At 37.4% G+C, this 27511-nt stretch overlaps 1 protein-coding gene across 9 annotated transcripts in view; it reads right to left on the reverse strand.

Annotated features, from left to right (window-relative positions):
* Window positions 1-27511, reverse strand: part of TRPS1 (transcriptional repressor GATA binding 1) — a 280424-nt gene that overhangs the window by 189089 nt on the left and 63824 nt on the right. For all 9 annotated transcript variants that reach the window (XM_006073983.4, XM_006073982.4, XM_006073981.4 and 6 more), the window contains 2 exons: window positions 18349-19475; window positions 1106-1709 (listed from right to left, as the gene is read on the reverse strand). In XM_006073983.4, the coding sequence (XP_006074045.2) occupies window positions 1106-1709; window positions 18349-19475 (1731 nt within the window). The remainder of the gene's footprint in view (window positions 1-1105; window positions 1710-18348; window positions 19476-27511) is intronic.

The following is a 27511-nucleotide window of genomic DNA, read 5'->3' on the forward strand; positions in this document are numbered from 1 at the left end:
CTCCTCTAAGGGGCATTTCTCAATGCTACTAGAGAAAACTCACAGACAGGCTTTAGAGACTGTAGGAAATGAGAGCAGAGCATCCAAGCCATCCTTGGAAAAAGTAATTTTTCTCCTCAGAATACATCCAAAGAGAACTCAGTGGTCTCTAACTTCCAGGTCAAAGCACTGGGCTGGCTGAACGGTATTAACTCACCAGCTCTTTTGTAAAGGTTATCTGGTGTTTCTGATCCTACCTTCCACACAGGAACAAAGCTTTGAAATCAGCCTGAAAGCTCAAAACTTTTTCAGAGTCAAGGTGAGATGCTGAAGTGGTGGTGCCTCAGGCAAAAAGCAAGCATCACTCAAGTGGGAGCTCACGAATTTTCAAAATCTAAAATATTCCTTGACAAGTCACAGTTTACACAGCATGAAGAGAGTGCTCAAGGATCTTAGAGAGCTTTTGTTTTTTTTTTTCCAGGTGGGACTATGTCTTTCTCCCTACAAGAGCCAAATAATATATAATTCATGGTTCTCTTCTTTGGGTACTCTTCACAGCATTCACACTTGGGTCTATCTCATTTTTTCCCTTCCTTTTGGCAATAACACAATTAGCATGTGTATGTAACTGTACTGTGAGTTTTAAAAAACACCACATTTCTGTATTCGTATCTCACCAAGGGCTTTGCATTCTTAGTGATTTACATCTCTGCTACATTCCTTATTAACCATCAACTGTGTCACACCACTTCAAAACTTCAAAGCCATTTTGTCATTTTAAGGTAACAGATGTGTATCCTTCTGGGATTCTGAGCCTCCCTTTTCCAAAAGCACCCTCGCCGTGTTGCATAACCACCAGGAATGACTAACAAACATTCAATCAGAGCTGAACGCAGGGACAAACAAGTTACTTCTACCCCACACGATCAAGTGTGTGTCGCGTACACACAAACGCGCGGCAGCTGCTTCCTCCCACTTCGGCCGGATTACCTATAAACCCCCAGATTGACACGCACCAGTTAGTTGCACTTGGTTAAAGGCATGATACTAACTCTGGAGAATGTGGGCTCCCCCAGCTTTCCCTTTAAGATAAAAAGGATTATTTAAAAAAATGAAACCTTCCTACCCGTAACAGGGACTGGGATTCATCCTTGGACTTGCTCTCTCCAGACGCGGGATACTGCTGGGGGAGGGCGCCGGCCTTTTCTCCGCCCGCGGGCGCCCCCTGCAGGAAGCCCTTGGTGTCCACAGCCAAGCCGTAAATAGGGCGCGCCAGGTGGGCAGCCTCGACGTTGGGGCTATCCCTCAGAGTCTTCGTCTGCTCCTGGGGGCCGGACACAGGGGTTAGGAGCCCCAGGCTGGCTTGGGTATAAGAGGGACTGCCCCGTAGGATGTCCGCCCCTCTCCAAGTCACGCTGCGAAGGTCATCGCTTGAACTCTCAGCCCAAGCCTTTTCTTTGAGCCCATCCTTGTCTTCGAGCTTCTCCCTCTTCACCACACTCTCAGCAACTGGCTCTCCCATTTTAGAGTCTGGATTGAGCAGACTGTAGACCTTGAGGTCAATCTTGGGCTCCTCCTTGATGCTGGAGACGGCATGGCCGTCCTCTTCGCCGTTGGCTGTAGTGCTGTCTTGCTCCTGGCAGTGAACAGTGTTGAAGTGCTCCAGTAGTGACTGAGTCTCGGCAGCTGTGAAACTGCACTGACGGCATTTGTAGCAGCTGTGTGCTCTCCTGCAGGAGAAGAAAACCGTCACTCGGAATCTGGCACACAGAGAGCTTAAAAAAATCGTCTTCAAGCACCTGAATTTTATCCCCTGTAATGTAATAGGCAGAACGAAATACAGTCTTCTCAGCACACCAGAAACTGGCATATACTAAACTGGCCTCTTATTTCGAGGTAAGGCATGCACTATTCCCATTTGTTATATTAGCAATAGCAGGGATATGAACACACAGACACACTTCTGTGTACACACACCAGCCGAGCCACAATTAAAACTGGTTGATGTGCTTTATTATTGAAGGACCTGCTCTGTTCATTTTACCGTGACTGCATAATCATCAGTTCTATATTATTTAATTCACACCTAATTTCATCAATGGACTTTTCTGTTTCAGCTTATTTAAACTGAGATATTTTTCACTCTAAATATACATACATTTCTAGTGGTGAAGTATTCTATACAGCCTTTATATAAATTAAAATACATTATACCAAACTGATTACAATGTTCTTTTCTATCATAAATTCAAATCCACTGAATCAACCAAATGTAGTTGACTATGCTATGTAAACTAGGGCTTCCGAGGAGGCTCAGTGGTAAAGAATCCAACTGCCAATGCAAGAGATGCAGGTTCGATCCCTAGGTCAGGAAGATCCTCTGGAGGAGAAAATGGCAACCCACTCCAGTATTCTTGCCTGGAAAATCCCATGGACAGAGGAGTCTGGTGGGCTACTCTCCAGGATACCAAAGGTCAGACACAACTGAGCATGCACCCTATATAATCTAGTAAGTAAGATATATCAGAAGCTCAAAAAACTTTTAAGACAAAGTTTTTTTAACTGTAAGGACTTATGAACATTCGACCAAGTGAGTATCTCTTGGGTGCCAAGCAGCATGAGAGGTGCTGTACAGATATATTCATTTAAGGAGGGTGTGTGAATGTGGGTTTATGTATGTGTTTTCTTTTTATAAGGCATAAAACAAGGAGACCTTATTGTTGGCTTTTGTAGCATCTCCTGCTGCTAAAGACAGAACAGTAACTGTTAAATGAAGACAAATGTTTGTTTAATAAAGAAGAACAGAGGCAGTGTATCCTAAAAGGCATACTGGAAAGGTGCACAAACAACTCAGGATAGGAGGCATACATTCTTTAATTGTAAAAACCCTGTATGGCTCTCTAATTAAACAATCATGTGAAACACTTGCTACTCCACTGATATAATGTGTTAGGAGTTACAACTTGAAACAGAGTAACAAAATAAGTTTTGAGAGCTATTGCTCAAGGCTCAGGCAAAATAGGTAGTCCTCTATGTAATCTGTAGATAACCATCACCTATTACTCTGCTAGGCACAGGGTACACACTGGGAAATACAAAGCACATAGTCTTTGTCCACCTGGTGTTTAGAGTCTAGTCAGGAATGACAAGCTTCACATTAGACTATAAATAAATATGTGAGGACAAAGAGTGATAAACGCTAAGAATGAAATGGATGGGGTGATACTGGGGTGGAAGGGCTCCTCAAGGATGCCAGGAAGGCCTTTCTGAGGGAAGCACATCAAAGAAATGATAGAAAAGAGCTATCCTTGGAGGAGAAGGAGGGAGGGGAAAGGGCAGTACATTCTAGCAAGTCTGAGATACTATAAGAGGCCACTGATGTTTGAGAGGAATAAGTTAGAGAAAGCTAATAATCAACAAGCTTGAGGATCATCTAGAGTTTTGTGGACCATGTCAAGGAGGTAGGTGTCTTCAGAGAAAGGGAAGCAAATGTAAGGCTATAAGCAGAGGGGTAGCTTAGTTAAATGTGTGCTCTAATAGCTTTGGGACTTTAATAGTTTCTGTATTGGATGACTTCATTCCAAGACCTGTCTGATGGCGGAGAATCCAAAACAACATTCTCATTTTAAGGAAGCAAAACTCAAACGTATTAAGACACATTTCCGCCAATATTTGTTGAGAGCAATTAACTCAGTACATGATTATCTTCTTATCATTAAGAGCCTACATTTGGTTGAATAAATAAGGATAAAGTTTTACTTTTTCAGGAGGCTGTTTTCAATCTTTTTTTCTCTTATTTTTCTTCATTAAGTAGCAAAAGTAAAACAAGAAGATATACAATAAATGATAAATAATTTGATCATGAATTGACCATAAAAATATAATATTAAGATAAATTATTCTCAAGTGAAAAAAAGCCAGCTGTTAAGGAGAACATATACACATGAATCTTGCCACCAAAATCAAAGCCAGAAAACTTGAAACAGAATTAAGATCACAAAGGACAATAGGCAAGACCCAAAATCTCAGACTTAGAACATCTGGGAACCTCATTCAGAGAAACTTCCTACCACTAACTATATCTGCTTATCATCCAATGGAATATAAACTTCTAAACTCAAACTGTATCCCCAAATTGTTAGCTTAGCTTTACAAAGCTTGATCAGACAGATAAAAATGAATTATCAGAATGGTTAAAAGTCTAAATATACCCAAGAAATACCCTACTGAACATATACCACATGATCTATCCAATCCAGAAAATTAAACATAAACAAAACCCACCATCAGGAAGCACATTCACAAGCTCTGATCGACCTACATCCCAAGACAGTTCTAATGAGCTCACTACCCACTCTGGCAAGTATGCTGATGGTTTCCCTGACATGGTGGAGTCTCTGCTTAAACTCTGGGATGAAATCCATGCCTATAAATTAAGACTATAAACGGCCACTGCTACTTCTACCAAAGGACCAAAAAATTCCAAAGGACAAATGTTCCCAAGAATTACAGTGATGTTATTTCAAGAAATAAAGACATTTCATTTTAGGGCAACAAGGAGAAAGATTCAACAAACTGGAGAGGAAATAAAAGATTCTCCAGTACAACACAACAAAATTATTTTAAAACAGCAGACTCACAGTTCTTACTAGAGGAGCAATTTAGTCCACTTTAGAGGTGCTAGAACCAGAATGCCTAAATTTCAGTCTTAGCTCTGTATTTTACTCTAGATGCAACTTTGGATATTTACTGAACCAGCCTCAATTTCCTCACCTGTAAAATGAAAATAATAATACCTCTGATATGAGTTAATCAATATAAATCTTAAAATTAAATAAAGGGTAGCTTATATATGAATCTGAATTCCATACTCCATTCAAAGGAGCTGAAACTTTGGTTTGGTATTGTACCAAACGGTAATTTGGTATCATTCTTTTCTATTTTCCCATGTACCTTAACCATGATAGACATCACTCTTAAAACTATGTTTATTTCCTAGAAGATTCTTTAAGACATTACCAGGTAGAATGTATTTTATGCCTTTTCAGCTTCGCCTAGTGGTATTCAATGCCTCAAAGATGAGGCAGTTTAACAGTTTACTTAATTGTCAAGTCTTACTCTTTGTTCAATAATAGTATGAGTACTATTATCCATAATCTTAAAATTCTGAATAACAAAGATAAAAATGGCATTACCTGTGCTTTATTACAATCTTCAGAGGTAGGAATGCATTCTGAGTATATTCAGTAAGGCGGTTTAAAACCATACTATATCTAGTAATATATCTCAGTAACTAAGATTATGTGCCATCAATATCTACTTTATACTGCAATCTAGAACCGTCCTTGAACCAACCTATTCCTTCACCAAATAAAGATGAACACACCTAACCTTTATCCAATATTTGACTGACATGTCCTCCTAAATATACAAAGAGTTCTGGGTGTGTCTCGTCTAGGCAATGAATTCATCACAAAGTATCACACTGAAACAAGATGTCTGGGACTTCTAGGTTTTCTAGTTTCAATTTTCTGCCCCAACAGACAACTCTCTGATTTCTTACAGGTCTCAGCAAGAGCTGTTCTGATATGCCCACAGAGGAGCTCCTATTCTGAATGATCAAGGTACAACCAAGACAGGGACTGGAGGACTGTCCGAATGCAACTGTATAACAAAGCAGGAAGAAGACAGAAACTGCAGAGATAAGTGCTCAGTGAGAACCGGGTGTTACGTTGAAAAGAAAAACACATATTAACAGGAAGGATATTAAAGCAAGGTGGCAATAACAAGCTTAACGCACACACCTTTCTTTTGAAGACTTCAAAGCACTCACCCATATGTGATCTCACATTCCACTGACGTATAAAGCCTATTTTACAGATAAGTAAAATGGAGAAACAGTGTCTTGTCCATTTCGTCTACATTAACTCAAGAATACAAGGCTACTACCTTCCAGTACTCTTGCCTGGAAAATCCCATGGATGGAGGAGCCTGGTAGGCTACAGTTCATGGGGTGGCAAAGAGTTGGACACAACTGAATGACTTCACTGCCACCTTCCAGACAGATGTTCTATTTTTCTATCTTCAGTTGCCTAAATTTTTAACTTTATATAAAAATTAATGAAATCACTGGAAATATTGACAATGAAAACATGGGGGGGTAAAAAATGAAAATATGAGGGGAAGGGAAAGTTCTTCTAATGGACAGAAGTAAGACCAACTATAGCAATGTTTTGCAAAATGGGATGCATGCAGTGCTGCAACTGAAGAAGTTTCTTAGCTATACAGATTCCGGAGCCTCTGTGCTCTATGCTCAGTCATATCCAACTCTTTGTGACCCCATTGACTACAGTCCACCAGGATTCTCTCTCCATGGCAGTTTCCAGGCAAGAATACTGGAGTGGGTTGCCCTTTCCTCCTCCAGGGGATCATACCCACCCAGGGATTGAATCCAGGTCTCCAGCATCTCAGAGATGCCTAAGTGAAGATCTCTGGGCATAACCTGAGAATCTGAATTTTTAGCAGTCTTCGGGGGACACCCATGCAGAGCTAGTCACAAACTACATTAGTAGATATATCATGGTTCTAAACAACTGAATGAACAGACTCAAGCCAGCCTCAGACTCTAATAAAGCACAGGTAATGCCTTTACTCTCTATGTTATTTAGAATCATAAGATTCTGAGTGTGACTACTATTAATGAAAAGAGAGCAAAGCTTGACAATTAAGCAGTAACTGCTAAAGCACTCCATCTTTCAGGCCATTGAACACCACTAGGTAAAGCAGAAAAGGAAATTGCTGCATAATACTCCAGAGAACTGAAGGAATTCTTTCTCTGTATAATATTCATCAAATAAATGATAGGAAATATAGTAAAAAAAACATTATTTTCAAAAGTTGCTACATAAACTTTTCAATCACCTATGCTAACATCATTCTTAAGCCCAGTATTCTTTAGTGCTTAAACATTCAGAAAAATCACCTGGGACTCTCATTATAATTCAGGTTTTGATTTCGGGAGCCTGGGGTGGAACCCAATAGTCTCTGTTTCTTACAAAATCCCAGATGATGCTGACGCTTTTGGTTCCCAGACCTTACACCTTACATAGCAGGAGTCATGAAACCATGGTCAGAAATAAGTCAGGATGAGTCTTAGTTAGACTGGAATTAACTCACAGTATACATACTCAGTATTTGATAGAAGAACATTCCCAAATGAATTCTTTATGATGAGCAACATCATTTTCCCTCTTAAAGCACATACTCCCACCTCTGAGAGTCAACCCTAACAGCTTTATAAGCTCAAACTATAAACATGACATTGTCAAGCATAATCCCCAAACAGTAATTCATCTTCTTTATTTCACTATTTGGGGCTCATCTTTCAGTATTCTTTAGTGCTAGGCCATTTATATATATTATCCGGCAACAATCACACAAAGTATCTATTTCCATCCCTACTTCATAAAATAAGAATGTGAAGTACAGACAAGCCAATTCATAAAAGAATACGGAGGGCATGATACAGCGTTTTAGCTCATGTCCACAGTTACTCTTATATGTACATGGTAGACGGTAGAGGCAATATTACTAACTTATTCAGGAACTAGTTCCTGAAAGATTTGGGCATATTCACTGACTTGTGTCACTCTCTCAACGATAACTGAAAAGACCTTCAACATACTGCTGTGTCCTCCCAAAAATAAAAAGATTTTTTTTAATCCCTAGTATAAAAAACATTACTGAAGAGTAAAAGTTTAGTCATTGACAAACTACATTAGTTTGGACTCCGCTCTAACCTCCTTACATGCACTTCATTTTATCAGCGTTAATATAAAAACCTCTAAAAGATTCAGAGAATTTTCCCTTCATTTCTCAAGATCCACCTTAACTACTTTCTCATCCATAAAAACTTCCCAAATGACTCAACCCAAGAGTAAACCTACCATCTTCTGAGCTATAATGAAACTTTGTCATCCTCTGAAGATTTTTTTCACATTGCTTTTTATTAAAATGGCCTTTGATTTAAGTGATGGCATAAAAAGATTTATTTCATCACTTAAAAAGCTCCCATTTAAAAAATAACCATGTGGGTCTTACTTTACAGTTACATTGTAATTGCCTGAAAATCAAGATCAAAGCCCACTCATCCTTCCACCCCACCCAGAACATCCAGAGCGTCAATAAATATCTTATTTAATAACCAAAGGAATGAACCACCACAGCCCAGGGAACACTAGACTTAATACATAGAGTCATAACACAGCAGAGAAATATTAAGAAGTACAGAGACATTTTGCAGATGGCATATTTTGAGTGGCCCACTGAATAAAGTCTTTATTATTTTAAAACTTCTAGAACGTCTATCTCTAGCTACATTAAGCAAAACTAATTTAAAAGACACTGCAAATATATTTGCATTCATTTAAATTCTATACTCTGCTGCCATCTGGATAGCAAACATTCTCTTCATGCTACCTGAAGAAAAAAGATATCATTCTGTAGATAGCCCTGCCATGGCTGTCAGATAAAACACAGGATGCCCAGTTAAATGTGAACTTCAGAAAATATGCAAATATTTTAGAGTAAGTATGTCCCATGCAATGTTTCTGATATACTTTCATAAAATCTCAATTTGTCCAATGTAAAGACAATGAAGACAATCAACTTTGATAAAAGAGATAATCATCTTTTGCCTCCAGAGAAAACTGGATCAAGCTGCATAAAAAAATCAAATCATACTTGATTCAAGTGACTTAAATTTCTTTGAGAAAAAAAGGTTTTTACTTATCCTACTTGACAGAGTTTTCATGTGTTATAAAAAGCATTTATTTCAGATCCATTCATATTTCAGTGCCTTTTATTCTAGTAGAAGTGTTTCATTCATTAGTAGAGATTAAAAATTATTTTCATAATTCATAAAGAACTGAGGTTTTCTAAATTCTAGAAAAATCAGCTAAGAGGCTACTCTTTTGCTCTACTCTGATAATATCTGTATGTTTCAATTTTCATAATGAACAGCTCACAGTATTTGTGGAGTCAGCTTTAAGCAGCACTTTGTTTTTCTCCTTTCTCCTTTATTTTTGCCATCACTTAAAAGGTTCTCCTTTACCCAGTAACCTGTATTTCACTTTCAGTAGTTTTAAGCACAGTTTTTCTGCCTCAATGACTAAATGAACATCAAAGTAAATGAATAAAGTATAAATACTAATCCATTAAGACTTCAAGGTATTTTTTGGTAATTAAGTAAACAAATACTGACAAATAAGTTGTCACAAAAACAGAGTAAATGAAGTGATTTAATTGAAATATCGTTCAGTAGATGTGACAACTAATAAAATTAGTCATATTTTGTGTCATAAGTCTACAGGTGTGGCACTTAAGATAACCAGCACTGCTGAATGTCGGAATGAAAAGCATGTGAATAAAGTATTTGAGGGACAAAAAGAAAAGGAATTACAGATGTATAGGTGGATAACCAGTTCAATCAACTTTTAAATGTTGAAAATTGAATATTCAGCCTTAGTCAAGTGCAAAGGGCAGTACATAATATATAATTTAATGAAAACTGAAATTCTGACTGAGTAAGATTCCATTCAACCTGCTCATCCTGTATTTCTTAAATGAAATGATCTGATGAGTATTTACTCATTTGGAGTTAATTGGACCTTTTTTTTAGAAGAGTGTGGAGTGATTTCACCTTCACATGGTAGGAGAAAACACAACTAATGTCATATCTGAAAAAAATCTCAATTTATGATTCACTTTCAAAAATAAGATGTCCCTATCAAATGTTAGAAATATAAAGATAAATCTTTCCATGAAATAGACAGTAAACAAGATGTGGGAAATCAATTATATAATATATATAATTTACATAATATGAATAATTGTTCTTATATAAAGTCTGCAGGACTATCAAATTTGAAATTTCTAATAAATTATGTGTCCAAATAAAGGTAATACAAGTGTGGGTTATTTTCTTAATGAACTATATCATCCTGGGTAACTTTTTGTGCCACAATGGGAATTTTCAACTTGAATTATATTTCAAAGTCTTGCAGGCAACTGATTTATTACGTACTGTTCAAAAGAACATGACACATAAAAGACACAAATGTAGATGTTACTATTATGGTACTCACCCTTTTGGAAACTGTACTAATGCACTCTGTACTTAGCTTTTTCAGATGTGTTGATAATTATGTGCTTATCATAAAATCTATTCTTCAGAACTAGCAGGGCACAGAGTTCATGCTCCTTCTCAGAGCTCTTTTAAGAGAGAAATTGTAGAGTAGCTACATTAATTTAATCAGCTACGGCATCTGATGCTATTTCCTTCAACCTGAGATATATATATTTTATGTGTAAAATATTCACTGTTTAACAAACTTTAACTCTGAACAGATAGATGTTTGTCATCACATATGCTACCAAAAAATATGTACATTTTTCCACATTCTAGTTAAGTGGATAGATAATGACAATATCATTGATTTTCAAGTAGTTCCTTAATGATAAGGGAAGTTAAATATTCATTCAATTGTTTGTTGTATATGTATATGATGAGAACTGATGCCTCAGTTTTATTTTAAAATTTTATTGTATAATGTTAGTCACACATGTGTACACACACATTATATACACGTTTATAAACAGGTTTGGCAAAAAGTGAAAACTGGAACATAATTATAGAATCGTAAAATATGATTGATATACATATATATATTCTTCACATATAGAGAGATTCAGACTGACACAGAGTCTATGTACACATATATATACAAAAAGAGGAAAAATATTATTTATGGAGGAAAAATAATATTTATGGTACAGTTCAATGTATGTATATAAATGTGATGCACATATACAGTGTAAACATGTGAATATATGTATATAGTTTTGTTTTGCTGGTTTTTGAACTCTGTAATGGTGTGAAGCTACAAATAGCTGCCTTTGATTTGTTTTTATTCAGTCAAAATTATAAAGACACCCATGTTGTACTCAGTTGTCATTTATTCAAATTCACTGTTGCATAATATTCCATGTATGAAAAATCTGCAATTCATGTAACTAATCTCTTATGAATTATGCGGTCTTTTCTTATTTGTTTTGGTTTTTTATTTTTGTTTTGGTTGTACTGCTCTTTAAAAAACTACTACTCTGAACATTTTTTCACTTGTTTACTAATGGTCCCAAACAAGAAGTGTCCTTCTGAGGGTTGAAATGATATGATCTTTGAGAATATGAGCATCTGATATTTCCAGAATCTGATAAATTCACTTTATAAAGTCATCAGTTCAGTCGCTCAGTCATGTCTGACTCGTTGCAACCCCATGGACTGCAGCACACCGGGCTTCCCTGTCCATCACCAACTCTCAGAGTTTGCTCGAACTCATGTCCATTGAGTCAGTGATGCCATCGAATCACCTCATCCTCTACCGTCCCCTTTCTCCTCCTGTCTTCAATCTTTCCCAGCATCAGGGTCTTTTCCAATAAGTCAGTTCTTCACATCAGGTGGCCAAAGTATTGGAGCTTCAGCATCAGTCCTTCCAATGAATATTCAGGACTGATTTCCTTTAAAATGGACTGGTTGGATCTCCTTGCAGTCCTAGGGACTCTCAAGAGTCTTCTCCTACACCACAGTTGAAAAGCATCAGTTCTTCGGCACTCAGCTTTCTTTATAGTCCAATTCTCACATTCATACATGACTACTGGAAAAATCATAGCTTTGACTAGACAGACCTTTGTTGGCAAAGTAATGTCTCTGCTTTTTAATATGCTGTCTATGTTGGTCATAGCTTTTCTTCCAAGGAGCAGGCGTCTTTTAATTTCATGGCTGCAGCCACCAATCCAGTGATGTTGAGCCTAAGAAAATTAAGTCTCTCACTGTTTCCATTGTTTCCCCATATTCATTCTTCCCCATCTTCCCCATTGTTTCCCCACTTGATTGCCATGAAGTGATGGGACCAGATGCCATGATCTTAGTTTCATGATTGTTGAGTTTCAAGCCAGCTTTTTCACTCTCCTCTTTCATTTTCATCAAGAGGCTCTTCAGTTTGCTTTCTATCATAAGGGTGGTGTCACCTGCATATCTGAGGTTATTGATATTTCTCCCGGCAACCTTGATTCCAGCCTGTGCTTCATAAGTACTGGCAAATATTCTCTACTTTATCCATTTTTTTTTACCTGTTATATATTTTTTGTCTTAACATCTGTGTTTTCTGGAATAAATAAAATGACCTCATTTTTTTACTTTGGTTAATACCTGCCTTGTGTGATGTCATCTATCCTTATCTTCCTGCTATGAAGGTCTAATTTAATTACACCGAATAGAAGGGTATGTTCTATATTATTTTTTTGAAATCTGATTTCTTTTTGGCTTAGTATGTGACAAGTTTTATAAGCATTTTATATCTTCTTGAAAAGCACAGGCATTCTCTAATCGCTGGGTGCAGAAATTACATATTTTAAGTAAATCAAGTTAAAAAAAAAAAAAAAAAGGGAGTTCCTTGGTAACCTAGTGGTTAGGATTCTGGCCTTTCACTACCATGGCCCAGGTTCAACCCTGGCCAGGGAACTGAGATCCCAGAAGCCTCAGAGTGTGGCTCAAATAAATAAATACATAAACAAAGTTTCTTAACTTGTTGCTCAAATATTTTACATTTTGAAAAAATTTTTTTCTGTTCACCTTTAATAAGGGAGGTTTCCTAAAATGTGCTACTGTGATTGTGGTTTATCACATTTTGTCTGTAGTTCTTGATTAATTTTTGCTTTACATATACATTTTTCTATTCATGTTTTATATATCAGTAATTAATATATCTTGCTGATGAACTGAACCTCTTCTCATTGGTAATGACTTGTCCCACATACGCTTTTCATTTTAAGAGTCTAAACTGTATGAGATTAATAAAGCTACCTCAAGTTTTATTTGGTTTATATTTGCTCCTATAACTTGGTATATTTTGTTCTTTCAGACTCTCAGCCTTATGCTTTAAGTGTGTAACCTATACAGAGCTTTAGTTAAATACTCTTTTTTAATATGTCTGATAATATTTTTAAGTGGAAAGTTTAATCCCACAGGTTCAAGATTTTTGATATATGGACCTTTTTTTTACCATCTTTTTAAAAAAATTCTATTTGTCCACTTTTCCCCACGTATCCTCTTTTGCCACTAAAAAAAGATTGAATTTGATGGGTGTTCTCTATTTTGTTGTCCATTTTCCTCCTCTAGAGCTTTGGAAGTCATGTACTCATCTCCTACTCTTTCCTTTGTTATGTTATTTAGTTGTTAAGTCTTGTCCAACTATTTTATGACACCATGAACTATAGCCCACCAGGCTCCTCTGTCCATGGAATTCTCCAGACAAGAATACTAGAGCAGGTTGCCATTTCCTTCTCCAAAGGATCTTCCCTGCCCAAGGATCAAACCCACACAGCCTGCATTGGGAAGCAGATTCTTGACCTCTGAGCCACCAAGAAAGCCCACTCTTTCACTAGTTATCCCTAAAACTATTAAAATATGCATAACAAAATTCTGACTAACTCCAGACAATTCAAGCACCTTAGAACACCCTACTTCTGATCAATCTCCCTGCAAATTAACTTAATAGTATTGTCCAATATCTCAGTCCATCCCTTTATAACTGCATAAATTAGTCATGCTATGGTTGTTAAATATAAGTATTCACAGTTCCCTGGTCTTTGTTTATGTGAAAATGTCTTTTCTTTTCGTTTTGGAAGATAGTTTTGACAAGTAGACAACACTAGGTAGACTTTTTTTCCCCCTTCAAAACTGTGAACAATATTCATCTCTCTTCTGGCTTCCACTATTGCTGATAAAAATCTGCTATTAACCAAAAACTGTTTTCTGAATAGTTGAGCTGTTGTTTCTCTTTAACTGCTCTAAGGAATCTCTCTGCCTTGGCATTATAATTTTTACTACAATAGTCTATGACTGAATTTATTTGCATACAGACAGTCCTCCACTTACGATGACCTGACTTACAATCTTTCAGCTTTTTAGGATGGTGCAAGAGCCATAAGCATTCAGTACAAACTGTACTTTGCATTTTTAATTTGGACCTTTTCCTGGGGTGATGATACACAGGATATGTGATACAGTGGTGCTGGGCTCAGCAGGGCGCCCCAGCTCCCAGTCATCCATGTGACCATGAGAAGAAACCACCAATAAAGTTACAACCATTCCGTACCCAACCATTCTGTTTTTCACTTTCAATACAATAGTCAATGAATTACATAAAATATTCATAATTTCATTATAAAACAGGCTTCCCAGGTGGTTCAGTGGTAAAGAATCCACCTGCCAATGTAGGCAACACAGGTTCAAACCCTGGGTTGGGAAGATCCCCAGGAGAAGGAAATGGCAACCCACTCCAGTATTCTTCCATAGGAAATCCCATGGGCAGAGGAGCCTGGCGGGCTAGAGTCCATGGGGTTCCAAAGTGTCAGACACAATTTAGTGACTCAACAACAACAAAACCCATCAAAAGTCAAGAAAGATCTACATATCTATTTAGTATATGGTATCCTACTTTATATCTGTATTTATGTTTTTCATCAGTGTTAAAAGCTCTTCTGCCATTATCTCCACAAATACTGATTGCCTATCTTCCATTTGATATAATTTTCTTCTGGGACTCTAATTAGATTCATGTTAGAACATCTTGTATTTTCATATCTTAATAACCACCATTGATATTGTCCATCCCTTTCCCCTCCTGTAAAGTATTCTGGCTAATACCTCCAGATTTAACTTTCAATTAACTCATTTGCTCTCATTCATTTGCCAATCTGTTACTTCTCCTATCCATATGATTTAAATTGCATTTTCTACAGATTTCACATGTAGCAATTTATAGCCTTGCCGTATAGTGAACTGTTATAATGAGGAGCTCATATGAGGTTTATCTTAGGCCATCCAAAACATGGAGGTGAAAACTGGAGTATCTTGCTAGAAACAAATTTTTGTTTACCTCTGACAGGACTCAAGAAGAAGGTAGTAATATGGAATCATGTTAGTCACCTTCATGATGCCAGCTCATAGTGAAACCCTTGAATTCAACACCCTCTCTCTGCCAGTGATTACAGGCCTAGTCTCAATATGACTGCAATGTCAATGTCAGTATTTGCCCTCTGTGCAAACTTGCATTGCACATTTGCTCTCCCCAGACTGGGTTTAGCTCCCTTTTGGTGAAGGGGAGAAAAGAAAAATTTCAGAAACTTCTCCTAATTCATGGAAGTCTAACATGTCACTAAGAAGTATGTTTTATCTGGTATAGTTGTTTTGTAAGTATATATTCCTCCTATAACACCAAAAGCATTAAATTATAACACTGAAAATTGTGAAGAAGAAAATAAGTCAATTAGAGAATGGGCAGGCTGGTTAATGAAATAAGATATAATAAAAGAAATGGTGTATGAGAAACAAATTCAAAGAGCGTAACGTAACAACTTTGTCGTGATGTGAAGTATGGGAGATCGTAAGTAAATATGAAACATAAAGAAAGGGGAATTGGTCAAATTTCACTTACCAACTGGATAATGTTGGAAGTTCAACTCAGGTTAAACCTGGTTCTTTGGGAAAAGGCCCATAGGATGAAATCCTCACTGGGGTTTTTCTCTGATAGCTTTAAATCAACTCTCTTGCTTCTCAGCTATAGTTATTTCAGAGCTACATCATTTTACACATTGTATAGCTTCCCATTTATGCTATCTTTTTACTACATTGTAAGTCTTGTATATAAAGTACTCAAAAGTCTAGAATATTCCACAGTAATAACAGAATTATGGTAAAAGTTTCCCAACATGAATAATATGAATAAATAAAAATTTAACTAGAAACTGTCATGATGTGGTAAACTTGTCTCCTCTTATAGTATCTTCAAAATTGGCATTTGGGGAAAGTGCTTTGATAGCAGATAACATTTTCAACATTCATGTGACTTCTTCCTTTTATATCCCTGGAGCCTCCAATGTTCAACTTTCAGTAGAGGTTCTTTATACTTCTTTTTGTTTGTTTTTTCTCTCTTTATACTTCTTACTGAGCTGTGACTCCTGAAACTATAAGTCTCCAAGTTTAGAATATTTCTGTAAGAACTCTGATTAGAGATAAACTACTCAGCACCCTAAAGGACCTAGGACCACACAAACTACATGAGGTTTTAAAAATAAGTGCAAGAGTATTATAATGTTTTAGAGACAAGGGGTGCTAATTTTGTTTTAATCTAATGAAATGCTGAGAGGTTGACTTACATTCAAAATATAGTATCATTTTGTGAGTCCTCAGAAGGGTTCCAAGACCATTCAATAATCAAAGATTAAACTAAAACTCACTATGGAGATTTTTACTTATTCATAACTACTGTGAAGGCAAAATCTCACTGGGATTTCATCTATTTAAATACTCAGTGAGTACCCATCACTCCGGTGGGCACTACGCTAAATTGTGCAGACACAACAGTGAACAAAACAGAGACTAGTCTCTGGAGCTCACTTTCATTACTGAATATTAACTAAACTCAGATTACTCAATAATATTTTTATTCATATTTTATTTCTTAGGAGATTTTCATCTGTTTAACCAAAACATGGAATCTCTATTTTTCCAGCCAAGTTTTCAAGCAGTGGCCTCACCTTCCTCAAAAAAAGTCACTCATTCAAGGGATCAGGTATCTACATATATCTATGTGTGTGTTTGTGTGTATATTAGCTAATATCTTCATGATTTTAAAAAGCCTCCTTCTTCAAAAAAAAAAAAAAAGAATGAGTTATCTAATTTTTGTATCACTTAAGAAATGTATATGCACAGTATGTATACTAACAGGGCTGGGAAGAAAGCTAACGTCTGCCTGCTCCAGAAATAAATTAGCATGCAGCTAACATCAAAAGAGCCAAAAACACTCACTGCAAGTGTGAACACATATTTGATTGCAGGACTGTCTTTCCCAGGGCTGACCTTATAAATTAAACAGTGTAAATCTCAAGGAAGTGTTTTCTGAACATTTAGATTCACTGTGAACATTAGGATGCCCTTCAAATTAACTTCTAACATTATTAGCCTATGGTTGGACATAAACGGCTTCATTACTGGTGACTGAGAAAACCTACATACGCCGGTACGAACACAGAACTTATAAAAGAATGGGAGGAACTATTCAAAATCTCAGGATGTGAACATTTAAATAACTAGATTTTTAAACTAGGATATTGAATTTGCATATGGAAAAGCTCTTGAAAATAGTAAATAAAGCTCTTTACTTTGATGCTTAGAAGCACCATAACAAGAAAATACCCAATACTTGGGAAGTAATATCTGAATGCACTATACTACAAAGATTTTGTGGAACTAATTCCTACTTATAACCCAGTCTCAGTTTAAATGCCCCTTCCTAGAGGAGACATTTCCTCCTTTACCATATTGGGCTATATTGTCACTAATTCAATGCAGTGGTCTCCACTTTCATCTTTTCTGAAACTCTTCACTCTTACAATGAGCTGCTGAGATCTTCCCTACTAAACCATAAGCTCCATAAGGGCACCATCTATGTTTATCTTCTTTTCCTTTTTACAATCAATGCCTTGGCAATATGCATATTTTTGGAGTAAGTTAGTTAAGGAATGAATACATAAATTAAATAAAGACATGAATTCTAAGTCATCTCTAGAAAGCACAAAAGGTTAATTGGAAAAGTTAATGTCTACAATGAGAACAGGATCAAAGGAGAAGGGAAACATAATACACCCTACATCTATTTAAGAATCCGAAACACTTAGCAGCTTTACTCATTCAGAGTGTAGAGAAACTCAATTCTCACCTTCATACTACCGTCTGTATGCAAAACAAGGATGTCGCTTAATTTTTTTTTTAAGCTAGAAGAATGTCTGATTTCATTTGAAAAGCAAAATAAGCAATATGTTCTCAAGTGAATTGTTTCCCAGCTGGAATAGAGAATAGAATGTATTATGGTGGCATCTTTCATTTGGAAGCTGCTCCATGAAAAATCATGGGATATGGGGTCACACTTAGCAAGGGCAAATAAACAAACTGTGGTAAAGCCATCAGCATTATTAGCATCATTGTGAATTTTAAAATATATTCAGTAGCTGGTATAAAACAGATATGAAACATAAGTCTAAACAGTCTGAAATAAGTGACCCAATTAAAATCTAGGGTTATCATGTCCAGCAATATGAAATCTGCAGTTCTATGATTTTATAGAACACAATCTTGTTCTATAACTTCCCCCGGTCACCAGAATCACTCCCTACAATTCTTGGGTCAGCCCTCTGGATAATTTCTATCATTTTCTCCTGACTATGTCGTCCCCCCCACCCATGGCTTACCTGTAGTGTCGGGAAATCTCTTCTTCCACCTGGGTAATGAAATCACATTTGGTACATGAGTGTTCTTTGCTTTCCTTGACAGCCGGCTGCCCGTCTGGTCCTTGCAGGTGACTGCCTTCTTGCTTGACATCCGATGCCTGGGACTCGTGCGCGCTCTCATAATGAAAGAGGAGCACATCCACGTCGGGGGTGGAGAACGAGCACTGGTGGCACTGGTGTTTGACTCTTGAGCTCCCGGCCGCCCCAGGAGACAAGTGCAAAAGCAAGAGCGCACAGTGGGAACAATTGCTTTTTCTACAAGCGAATGGATAAGTAATTTCTCCAAGGTGCTTTTCTGGGCTGCAAAGGCCTCTGGGACAGAATGGACAGTGTTTAATGGTACACTTATGAATGTTGTGGAGCTGTTGATAATGACGAAGAAGTGGCCCCACCACAATGACGTCGGGGCCATGGCTCTTGGAATATCGAAAGTCACAGAACTGACAGTTGTAGCTCGTGACCATGTTATCCTCTGCTCCCTTGCTGGAGAAGTCCTTCTTCTTCGCCCCACTAGAGCCCTTGTCTGCCTTGGTCATTGGCTCCCCTTCTGCGCTTTTGGCTAGATCATTCTGATTAATGACAGAGCCCCTGGAAAGCTTATCATTCAATTCTGGATTAAGGCCGCCTGACTGCGCTCCGCCATGCTGCTTGCCGTAATGTTCTAGCAGCTTCAGTGAGCTCGAGGACTCACAGCTGAAGCTACAAAACTTACACCAGTAGTAACTGGTGGCCTCTGTACCATTCTGTCTCGAGTCAAGGGGCTTGATGGGCACTGAGTAACCAACGGGTGTGTCATCTCCTGCCTTGACTGTGATCTTGTCCTGCCATTTGCCCAGGTCTCCAGCATCACCAGACCGGACTGCTGGGATGGATTTGTTAGAGTTTTTCTCTGAAGGTTTTGCACCCTCAGAGGAGGAGAGAGAAGCTTTTATTTTGTTCGGGTGAGTCTGAAGAAAATGTTGTTCTAGTTCTGTGGATGAGTTGCCCATGTAAGTGAAATTGCAGAATTTACAGCGGAAATACTTGGTGTTTCCTTGGCAATCTGGTGTCTTCCGGCCAATGCCAATGAATGTTCCACCTGAAGTGACCTGGCAGAGAAGACACGCATGTTACTTTAAAGGTATCATTAATCCAGTGTTCTCTGTAGGCGGGTGGAGGCGACACTGCCAGGTACTCTACATCAAAAAATACAATAGTGCTTCTGCTTATTATGAAATCACTTGAATAATTAGAGCCAAAGAAATTCACTCTTCATTACTCAATAGCCACTCTCTGAGAGGTTCATTATGCTAAAGATTTTTGGCCAAAGTATCAGATGAAGGTAAGTAATAAAAGTACTATAACAAATTCAAAGGATTTAATAATATATACTTTTAAACAAAAGACTAAGAAGATGACTTTCAATTAAAGGTTTGAAGACTGCCTCCTTCAAATCCCGCAGAAGCATCCAAATCACTGGGGATTTCTTGTCACAAAGCTAAGGGTTGCTGTCAAAACCAGGGGCAATTGCTCAGAGATTACTCAATGCAGGCACCCTCCGAGGAAATCCTCTGTTCAGTTCCTACGGCAATGAGGCTGCAAAGATGAAGTCTATCTTTCGGGTAAAATAAAAGTGCTAAATGACCACACAAAATGGTTCATGGTTAAAGCCCAAATACGCAGTTAGACTGAAAGTAAAATCAAATCGTTGGGCTTGAAATCTTGGTGAAGGAGGACTAAGGTAAGGAATTTAATAAAATGCTTCCCAATCTAGAACAAATAAAATGAAGAAAAGCTTCATGAGCCTTATTTGATGAAGGCTCTGTCTCATAGCAAAGACTCAGCTGCTCTGATGAGCTGGTCATGGGGATAGTCAAGGACTAAAATAAAATAATTCCACCATAAAAATCACAACAGCTTGGTTTCCTATCCAAAATTAAAAAATTGTATATGTGCTAGGGCAACCACAGCCTTCAAAGGGCATTTTATATAAAACTCTTCTCTGGGTACACATCAGGCAGCTCAACTGAGTGCCAGCACCCAGCAGTCAAAATTCATGGTTTGAAAGAGTTTTGACAGAACTGGTCCAAAGGGGGAGAAATTTCCTTTTTTAACAATCAGGGGAATTTTTAAAAAATTTTCCAGCAACCAGATGTAACAGATTAAGCACGTGGCATAATTGTGTTCTTCCTTCTTTCACAGCTGCTCAAAAATGACATGTGTGATCACTGCTCATATCCAATTCACTCCATGAGAAAAAGTCTCAAGCATCTCAAAATCATTTAAAAGACTCTACTTAACATGCAAATAATATTCCTTTAGCGCACTGAGAGACATGGCTGTACACTACTGTACAGGACCAAGACAGAAGTCCATTCTGCCACTTAAAGAGGGATGTGACCTGGATAGAATGACTTAACCTCTCTGGTCAACAGCTTCCTCCCTGGGGGCAACCTTTAAACTTACTTCCAATATTACAGTTTGAGAAAATGTGCATGAACACACCAAGGGCTCAACATTTACTGTACATTAAGATAATAAATTACAAAGGACTCCCACAGTCCTTAATCGAAGATGACAATGTTTCACTTTAGACAATGTCTAAATTTACCATGGCAAACCCCCAGATTGCAGTCTGTTGACAGCACAGCATCATCTAATCAGAAGGGCAAGACTGGGGGCACCCTCCCAGGCAGCAATCTGACAATTAATCACTGGTGTAAAAGATGTCGAGGTCAGACCACACAAGATAAGTCTAATCACCACTCTAACTAGCATTTTAGAAACTAAAGCAAATAAAACTTGCAGTGAAATGTAATGCATAACACTGTAAAATTCCTCCATTTTCTAATTCACTAGAAATGAGAAGAACCTTGCTTTCAAAAACAAAATGAAACCTTTCAATGGCATGCCACCTACTCAGGTACTTGGTTCAGGAACTTCAACTTGAATCAAGAGGCACAAATTCAGAATTATTCCCATCTTCTCTAATGTAGGCAAAGAAAGCCAGTGTACAAGCTCTAAAGACGGAAATATGCTACCATGTTTCGCAGTTACCGAGTTGCCCTAACAGAAAATGTTTTGAACTATCGCTTGTAGAACAAGGATTCCTGAGAAACCACGACACATCATCACTATTTCTTTGATTTTGCAATCTTCAAGCCTCATGTTTCATGTCCACACTGCAAGGGCTGAGCAAAGAGCTCATACAGTGTTAAGAAAGCCCTAAAGTGAAGATTTTGAAATGAATTAAAATGACTATGAAGCATCAAAATATCTCTTTCAGTAGTTGACATCAACTTTAAGAGTCAGAAAATCCATGCTAAGAAAGACTACTATCCGGTCACAGGACATTTCATATCAAAAACTGCCAGTTAAACTTTTTGGTCTGGAATTAATTAAACTACTGTGAAAACTGTATTAAATGTTTTGGGTTGGTAGTGTCTATGTGTCTAAACAGTGTGCAGCTATGCTCAGTTGCTTCAGTCGGGTCAGACTCTTTGTGACCCTATGGACTATTGCCTGCCAGGCTCCTCTGTCCAGGAGATTCTCCAGGCGAAAATACTGAAATGGGTTGCCATGCCCTACTCCAGGGGATCGTCCCAATCCAGGGATCAAACCTGTGTCCCCTGCATGGCAGGTGGATTCTATATGCACTGAGCTACTGAGCGAACTCCATTATTTAGGACGCTTTTAATGGTTATATATTTTATGCTAAAACTGCCCTCATATTATTCACTGTCCTTCAAACAAGCAATAACAGAAGGATCTCATTTAATGAAAAGAACAATACTGACATATATGGATTATCTATTTGCCTTCCTGGTAAACAGCATTTAATCACATTAGTATTACATATTATTAAAAGTTAATACACTATTGGAATTATATATCCTATACATTATAAAAGTCAACTTTAGTAAACATAATTACTCAGTGTTCTATTTCTTTTCTCTTTCAAAAAGAAGGTTTTAAGGCTACATTTGTGGCCATTTTTATACATTGTAACAGATGTGGAAAATATGACTGATGTATATCATTTAACTGTCATTCGGAAGTAAAATATAATTTCTTATTTTAGGACACCATACTTAAGACTATCGACCATGTCCATTTAATTTCATGACTCACAAATGTTGACTTAAAACAATTCTTTTCTAGATTAAACCCAAATACACAGCAAGAACAGTTAATGCAAAATCAATGTTTTGCAGCAAAAGTTTATTTAATCTTATTGCCAGGAAACAGCACCTACACTTTCAGAGAATTATTTGCAACTTTCCAAGTGGTTGAACCCAGCCATTGTGATAGGAAAAAACTTATTCCCTAGCTATGACTATACTAAAAAGAGATCACAGCAGAATAAAGAGTATAAACTTCAATGTTTCTTATTTTGCTAACCAGAACTCTAATAAAAATCCATTAATCTGGCAATGCCTTAGATACAGATATCCATATTTAAAAATTCCTTTTAACCTGCAAATTCTGTTTGGGCCAAAACTGACACCTAATCTCTGTAATAGAGATCAGGTTACAGAAGTAAACAAACTAGACCACACCTCTGTTTTTAAATTACCTATATTGAGGGCTTCCCTGGAGGCTCAGTGGAAAAGAATCTGCTGGCCAACGCAGGAGACACAGGTGTGATCCCTGATCTGGGAAGCTCCCACATACCTTGGTGCAACTAAGCCTGGGCGCCACTGCTGAAGCCTGCATGCCCTAGAGACCCTGCCCAGAAACAGGAGACGTCACTGCGATGAGAAGCGTGAGCACAACTAGAGTACTCCTGCTCACTGCATCTAGAGAAAAGCCAGTGCAGCAACAAAGGCTCAGCATAGCCAAAACTAAATTAATTAATTAATTATTTAAAAGCTCTTTAAAAAAAATACTTATATTTTATGATAAAAATTCATGGAGAAAATATTGTATTCATTTGTGTTTATCTTTACTTGCATTTGTTTGCTCTCAAGGGAAGTCTCAAGTCAAATTCTGTGAAAAGACACATTATTTAACTTTCTGGAATCTCAGTTTCCTCATCTTTAAGAGTATAAAGAATACTGTACTCCTTGCCACTTTTTAGGATTATTATGAGGATCAAGTGATAGAATGCACTTGAAAGTTATTTGCAAAGTCTAGATCAGTCTAGAATTCTTTGAGCTGATGGGAATGTTCTGTAAATGTCTATCCTGTTGATCACGGCAGGCTCTAGCCACATGTGGTTATTAAGCACTTGAAACAAAGCTAGTGCAAGTGAAGAACTGATTTTTTTTTTTAATTTATGTTTTAATGACTTTTTCATAAATTTAATTAACTGAAATTTAAATAGTCACATGTAGCTGGTGAATACCATGTCAGACAGCACACTCTATAGTACTATTCACATGAATGAAACTATTATTTAATAAAATGAACTATCTCATGAATTTCTCCGGCCACTTGAAAAGACTAAACAGAAGGGGAAGTAGTAAAGTCAAACTCAAATACTTGTCACTGCTAGTATTCTTAACTGTAAACAGAAAAGCTCAGTTCTGTTGTTACTAAGCTAATGCTTTCATTTACATTCCTTTTTGGACCGGACCAAATGAATGGTATCTCATTCATCTTTGGAAGTAAGCAGGAGCACGATACACTTGGGTTGAATGAATGAACTAGTTACTGGAGATATGAAATCTCCCACCTACTTGGGATATGGGGGCTATAATAATTCACGGCCTTATTGTCATTAACTCAACGTGACAAATGGGCTTCTTCAAACAATGAGACAAATTGCATCTTTCACCCCAAAACAAACAGATTATGGAGTCATTCACTTGTGAATCAGAGTTATACAGAAATACCCAAGATACCTGTTAGGGGATGAAAAGGAACAGATTTTATTATAAGTTGTTTTTTACTGATGGAGGACTATGACATCTTTTTATTCTATTTTAACCTCAGTTCTAAAAACTCTTCCTTCCATGTAGTTTGTTCCACATCTTTCATTTATAATTTATCTGCATATGGCTTTTCACAAAATTTTCACTACAGAAGTTAAAAATATAAAAGGTTGGCTTTTTTTCAAGGTCTTTAACCTCAATTTAGTTTTTTCCTTCTAATAATATGGAACAAAAACTAGTAAGAATTGTATCTAAAAGAATATGTGAAAAGGAAGGATCTTTTAAAGCCTCGAAACTCTTAAAATGACACTTTAGTAAATGTACTTATTTTCAATGGAACAAAAAGAGTTGTTTGAACTAAATACAAACTCTTCCTCGGATGTGGTTCATTTTCAAGTACTGTAATTGATAGCAACAGGAACAATTAGGAGGGTACTAATTTAAAAGGACTTGAGGTTACTGGTTGATCATCAAAAAAGTAAATTCTTGACAATAAAAAGTTAAGTTGTTAAAAAATCACTGTTCAAATACTAAACTCACAAATAATGTGAAGAAATGTGTCAGGGCCCATCGTGGCTGAAAATAACTAAATTCAGGATCAAAGTGCTAATCTACATTGGGGGTGTTTCTGTGTTGCACAGTGCTTCAAAAAAACACTGCAGAATATAGAGTGCTTCAATGATGTATCTTTGATGCAAATTAAATACTTAAAATTTCAATAACAAACATAATTAAATGGCAATCAGCTCAGTCTTGTGTTATCATATATCACATATATGTAGCCAGAATCCATCCCATAAACAAGCTTGTCATTTAGATTTACAAAAGCCAACTATTTGGGTGGGGGCAGTGGGGGGGAATGGATCCATTCCCATTAAATTGGTAGAAGGGGCAAATATAAGGGTAAAATACTGCCCATTCTTAACTATCTACATTTTTATAATAAACTTTTTGGATTACAGAGGTAAACAGTCTATCTCAAACTGGTTTTCGCATTTTACTCAGGATAATATCAATTTAATTTTCTATGGTTATTTGGTATTTGGAGAGATAGAAAACCAGTAAACCTTAAAGTCAGTCTTGCTAATTTAGAAGATAATCTCTTAGGAGAAAATATGCAAAAGAAAACTGAAAATGCAGTGTAAGTGGATGATAAGGCTGAGTCCATTATCCATAACACTCCTCTCCTGCATCTGATTTGCCATCACTGCTGGCTCAGAATGGAAATAAATATTAATTGCGTGTTTGTTCTAAAGAGGGTCTTAATGGGAAATGAGAGCTGAATCACTGTGGAACATCCTTCCTTCAGGGAATGGTGATTCGTGGCATGCCTCCTACATGCCAAGCACTGAAAAGACTCAAAGAAATAACAAAATCCCAAACTCCCAACAGTCTGCATTTCAGTGCAGAAAATTCCCAGCTAAATAAATGACAACAGAGGAATATGTACTTCTGCTCAGAGATGTACCACGTTCCATGATCACACAGAGGAAAAGCACCTAACTTACCCTGACTGGTCTGCAAAGGTCTCTGAAAGGAGGTGACAACTGAGCTGTGGACAGATGAGTTGGGTTTGGGGTGAGACTCAAAGGCGGTGATCTCAGAGAGGCTTTTCAGGTGCAGGAAACAAAATGAGTAAAACATAAACGAGGATGATACAGTGCAGGCTGCTCCCAGGAAACATGGAGGAATTTGGGGGGCGAGAGAGAATTTGGAAAAGTAATGTCTTGATGGAGAGTCTACATTGAATTATACAAGCATACTTAAAATAATGTGTAATAAAAATTTATGGAATATTTAATTATGCAAGTATAATTTAAATAATCTAGTTTTTTAGACTCTACAAAACACAGGAAGACTGATAAGTAGAATTTTTAAAGATTAAAGAAAGGAAGGAAGGGAGGGAGGGAGGGGAGAGAGAAGGGTATGAGAAGAGATGGAGGAAAGCAAGGACAGTGAAAGAGGAGGGAAAGAGGAAAAAGAACAGAAAGAAACAGGAAAAGGAGAGGAGAGAAGGAGGTAGGAGTTGAGAAGGGAAGAGTACAGAAGGAAACAGAATGAGAAAGAAAATAAGCAGAGAAACCATTAAGAATGTGCTAAGAAAACATTAAGGGTGGAGCTGGGGAAGGAATAAAGAAGAGAGACAGGACAAATCGTTCCATTGTTTGGAGAGATACAAATCAGGAAGACACCCAAGACAACTGACATTTCCAGCCTGACTCGAAAATAGGAACCTAGAAAAAAAGGAGGGGAACACAAAGTTGTTTCAGGAAAGCAGCTAACAACTTTACTTCTACACGTGTTGACTTTGAGATGCCAGATGGAATATTGAGGTGGAGCTATTGGAAAAGACTCTGATGCTGGGAGGGATTGGGGACAGGAGGAGAAGGGAACGACAGAGGATGAGATGGCTGGATGGCATCACCGACTCAATGGACATGAGTTTGAGTGAACTCTGGGAGTTGGTGATGGACAGGGAGGCCTAGCGTGCTGCGATTCATGGGGTCGCAGAGTCGGACATGACTGAGCAACTGAACTGAACTGAACTGACCTGCCCATCAGCTGGAAAAACAGGTCTTAGAATAAGCTACTGTTTATTATAAGATTCCCAATACGTTACTGAACACATGAAAGAATGCATGTGCTCTTTGATATCAACAGGTCATCTAAATATTAAAGGAGCAATGCTGGACAAGTAGAATTCCTAAGTTCCTCATAGTAGCCCCAACTTACTTTGCTTTTAGGATCCAGACACTTCACACAGCTCTGACCACGTGATGGGGAATGACACAAATTAGACATGCTAAGGGCATTCTCTGCCTCACACCCATTCCTATACTTACTTGTAGGCAAAGAATAAAACCTAATTACACAACTTTAAAAACATGGAAACTGGATCCATCTCCTTAACACTGAATCTTCATAGAAAAACCAACCTAAATTGTGCCTCATAACCAGAAGAGGGGAATACAACTCTGAGATCAAGTGTTAAATCATAAATTCCTAAAAATAAGTCCTTCAAACAAGGGGAATATGAAGTAAATCAAATACATGGACAAAGTGTCCCTAAATATGGGGATAAAAGACTGCATCCTTAATTGATGAAATCAAAATTTGGCCCTTATGCACTCTATCAGAAGTATTTTCTGTAGCCAAAGTACCAGTGAAAAAAGTAATTGAAAAAAAGACATATCAGCAAAACTCATTATCTTTTCAATGATTTCAACTATAAGCTAGTAAGTTCAAATTAAAGCAGCATCACACTACAG

Source organism: Bubalus bubalis, chromosome 15 (genome assembly GCF_019923935.1).
Source record: "Bubalus bubalis isolate 160015118507 breed Murrah chromosome 15, NDDB_SH_1, whole genome shotgun sequence".
NCBI classification, from domain to species: Eukaryota; Metazoa; Chordata; class Mammalia; order Artiodactyla; family Bovidae; genus Bubalus; species Bubalus bubalis.